The sequence below is a fragment of the Frankliniella occidentalis genome, unplaced genomic scaffold (assembly GCF_000697945.3).
Source record: "Frankliniella occidentalis isolate FOCC.00 unplaced genomic scaffold, Focc_3.1 Scaffold129, whole genome shotgun sequence".
In the NCBI taxonomy this organism is placed as follows: Eukaryota; Metazoa; Arthropoda; class Insecta; order Thysanoptera; family Thripidae; genus Frankliniella; species Frankliniella occidentalis.
In genome coordinates this window covers 641470-644327 of record NW_026267256.1, presented here as the reverse complement: position 1 = coordinate 644327, position 2858 = coordinate 641470, and the positions used below count along the sequence as shown (strand labels likewise).

Below are 2858 nucleotides of genomic sequence, written 5' to 3'. Positions count from 1 at the left end.
CTCTCTCTCTCTCTCTCTCTCTCTCTCTCTCTCTCTCTCTCTCTCTCTCTCTCTACGGCAGTCGCGTCAAGACGCGCGGCAAACTTACCACTTCCGAATCGGCGAGTTCGCCGCCACCTGAAAGGTAACGTCGCTAGCTCGACATTGATGTTTCGTCGGGTTGCTGTGCTGCTGTCCGACTGTCTGTCCACTCTTCTGTCGGCTCTGTCTCCTGCGCGCAGTTGACCGTTTTGAAGTTTGCGTGCGGGTGTTGTTTTTTTTTAAGAAATGTTCGCGCGGGCGTTTACATCGCGTTGGTGTTGGTGCGGTGCAACTTTTGGAACGGTTCGGTCTGGTCCGAAGGCCGGAGGGAGGGCTCTTTGTGATCCACGGCAATACCCGCCCACTCTGTTGACTCTCGTTCACCAGACGAAAAGGGAGGGGGGGGGGCTTTAATTTGTTGTACAAAGTTTTCTTGCACGGGGGCGGATCTCTTTCAGGGCCGTGATCGAAAGGGGGGAAAAGCGGGTAGAGAAAGTTGACGTGCCTCTCTCTCAAAGGGAACGCGGCAAGCGGTGGCCATCCGACCGGCAACCAAGGAAAGAGGAGTTATCGTCAAATGGCACTCGCCGGTACTGGACGTCGCAAAACTGAAGGGGTGCGTGGTTCTTTTGACCGTGCGACATATCGCTACACAGATACAATTATCAATCGGTCTGGCGACGCTTCAGTGATTGTAAATGAATCTTGTCTCCCATCTTTTCTAATGTCACAGAAAAGACCATGAGTAATTTCTCTTAATAGGGTGTTTGATTTCCCTGGTTTGCCTTTTGTTGAAATATGATACCATTCTCGTTTCGGGTCTCGATATTGCGTAGTAGATCCTCTCCCTGGCGTCTTGCAGTGTGACTCGGTCGGGGTGCTCTCGAGGCGGCGGCGCACGCGGTCTCGTAATACTCTACTTTCCTTGCGTCCCCTTCTTCTTCCGTAGGCCTCGGCCGACAGACATGGAAATCAGTTCAAATTTGCCTCAGCCACTCTCGTCGTCGTCGGGGATTTGGCTCGTTTGCCCGGAACGTCTTTGTAAATACGGTTTGTGCTCGGCCCGCCGCACACAAGCAAGGAGAGGGCTGAGAAAATAAGGAGGAAGGATGGAAAAAAATGTGGGGGACTGAATTTTATTTGTTGTAGGGGCGTAGACATCCTGTTTGACTTATTTGACAGAGCTGTCTCCTCCTAATCCTGTGATGGAAAGCTGGTCTGTTGCCCAATTTCACGAGAGGGAGGGGCAGGAGACCCTCTGTGTGTGTGCGTGTGTGTGTGTGTTTAGGATGGGAGTAGGGGAGCTATCTTGTTGCCGTTTGCCTCATTACGCATCAGAAATGACATGGCGCGGGACTCGATGGTTTGGAACGCTGCGATACTGTCTGTGATTAACTGGTCGTGTTGCAGGCGGTGGTGGTCCTGGTGCTGGCGCTGGTGCTGGCCGCGGCGCGGGCCCGGCCGCAGGGCGCGCAGGGCGGGGACTACGCCTACGACTCGCCCGTGCCGGACAGCGGCTACTCCACCATCAACGGCCTGGCCCCGCCGCCCACCGGGGACGCGTACCGCTACGACAAGCCGGCCGGGCCCGCGCTGCCGGAGGACTCGCCGGCGACCACGACAACCACGACGACCACCACGACGACCGCGGCGCCCGAGACGACGCCGGCCGCGGAGGCGTCCAAGTCAGACGAGGCCGCCGACGACAAGGACGCCTACAAGTACGACAAGCCGGGCACTCCGCTCGAGGACAAGCCTGAGGAGGCCGCGACCGAGGCCGCGGCCGCCGCCGCTGAGGCCTCGACGGAGAAGCCAGCCGACGACGACTCGTACAAGTACGACAAGCCGGACAAGCAGCTGGAGGACAAGCCCGAGGAGGCCGCCATGATGACGGAGGCTGCGGCCGAGCCCGCGGCAGCCTCGACGGAAAAGCCGACCGAGGACGCCGACGCGTACAAGTACGACAAGCCCGACAAGCCCCTCCAAGACAAGCCTGCCGAGGCAGAAACAGAAGCACCTGCGGCTGCAGCAGCGACAGAGAAGCCCGCCGACGATGACTCTTACAAGTATGATGCTCCGATGAACCCCCTAGACGATAAGCCGTCAACGGAGGCCGCTCCCGCGGAGGCTGCGGCCGCCACGGAGGCGCCCGCCGGCGACAAGGCGGCCGACGACGACGCTTACAAGTACGACGCGCCGGCCAACCCTCTGGACGACAAGCCCACCGAAGCCGCCCCGGCCGCCACGGAGGCACCCGCGGCAGAGGACAAGTTCGCCGATGACGACTCGTACAAGTACGAAAAACCTGAGAACGCTCTGGAAGACAAGCCCACGGAGGCTGCACCCGAAGCCACAGAGGCGCCTGCTGGAGATAAGCCGGCCGACGACGGTTCGTACAAGTATGACACTCCAGAAAAACCTTTGGAGGAGGCCCCTACATCCGTTGCCCCAGAGGCCGCGCAAGAGGCCTCAACCCCAGCTCCAGAAGCAGCACCTGAGGCCGAGGGATACATCTACCCGGCGCCGACGGAGAGCCCCGGCGCTGCGGAGGCAAAGGCTGACCCGGACATGAAGTACTTGCCGCCCGCGTCCGACAAGATGGATGACGCTAAGGCCCCAGATATGGCGTCGCCCCAACAGAATGAGGACGGTTCCTACAACTACGACAAACCCTCAAAGACTTTAGAGAGCGGATCAAAGTCTGAAATGCCGGATATGAAGTATTTGCCGCCGGCAGATAAAAAGGATGCAGAACCGGATATGCCGGCCGATATGAAGACCCCGGATATGGCCGCGCCCCAACAGAACGAGGACGGTTCCTACAACTACGACAAACC

General features: G+C 59.0%; 2 protein-coding genes across 2 annotated transcripts in view; both read left to right on the top strand.

The window, feature by feature from the left end:
• LOC113213256 (polyamine-modulated factor 1-binding protein 1-like) overlaps window positions 1-1805 on the top strand; it is a 20910-nt gene extending 19105 nt beyond the window's left edge. The window contains exon 14 of the mRNA XM_052270612.1: window positions 1432-1805. Coding sequence (XP_052126572.1) covers window positions 1432-1781 — 350 coding nt within the window. The 3' untranslated portion in view covers window positions 1782-1805. The remainder of the gene's footprint in view (window positions 1-1431) is intronic.
• A 103-nt stretch (window positions 1806-1908) lies between these two features.
• The window catches only part of LOC127750067 (fibrous sheath CABYR-binding protein-like), a 1584-nt gene continuing 634 nt past the window's right edge, over window positions 1909-2858 (top strand). Inside the window, exons 1-2 of the mRNA XM_052270611.1 lie at window positions 1909-2133; window positions 2185-2836. Coding sequence (XP_052126571.1) covers window positions 1909-2133; window positions 2185-2836 — 877 coding nt within the window. The remainder of the gene's footprint in view (window positions 2134-2184; window positions 2837-2858) is intronic.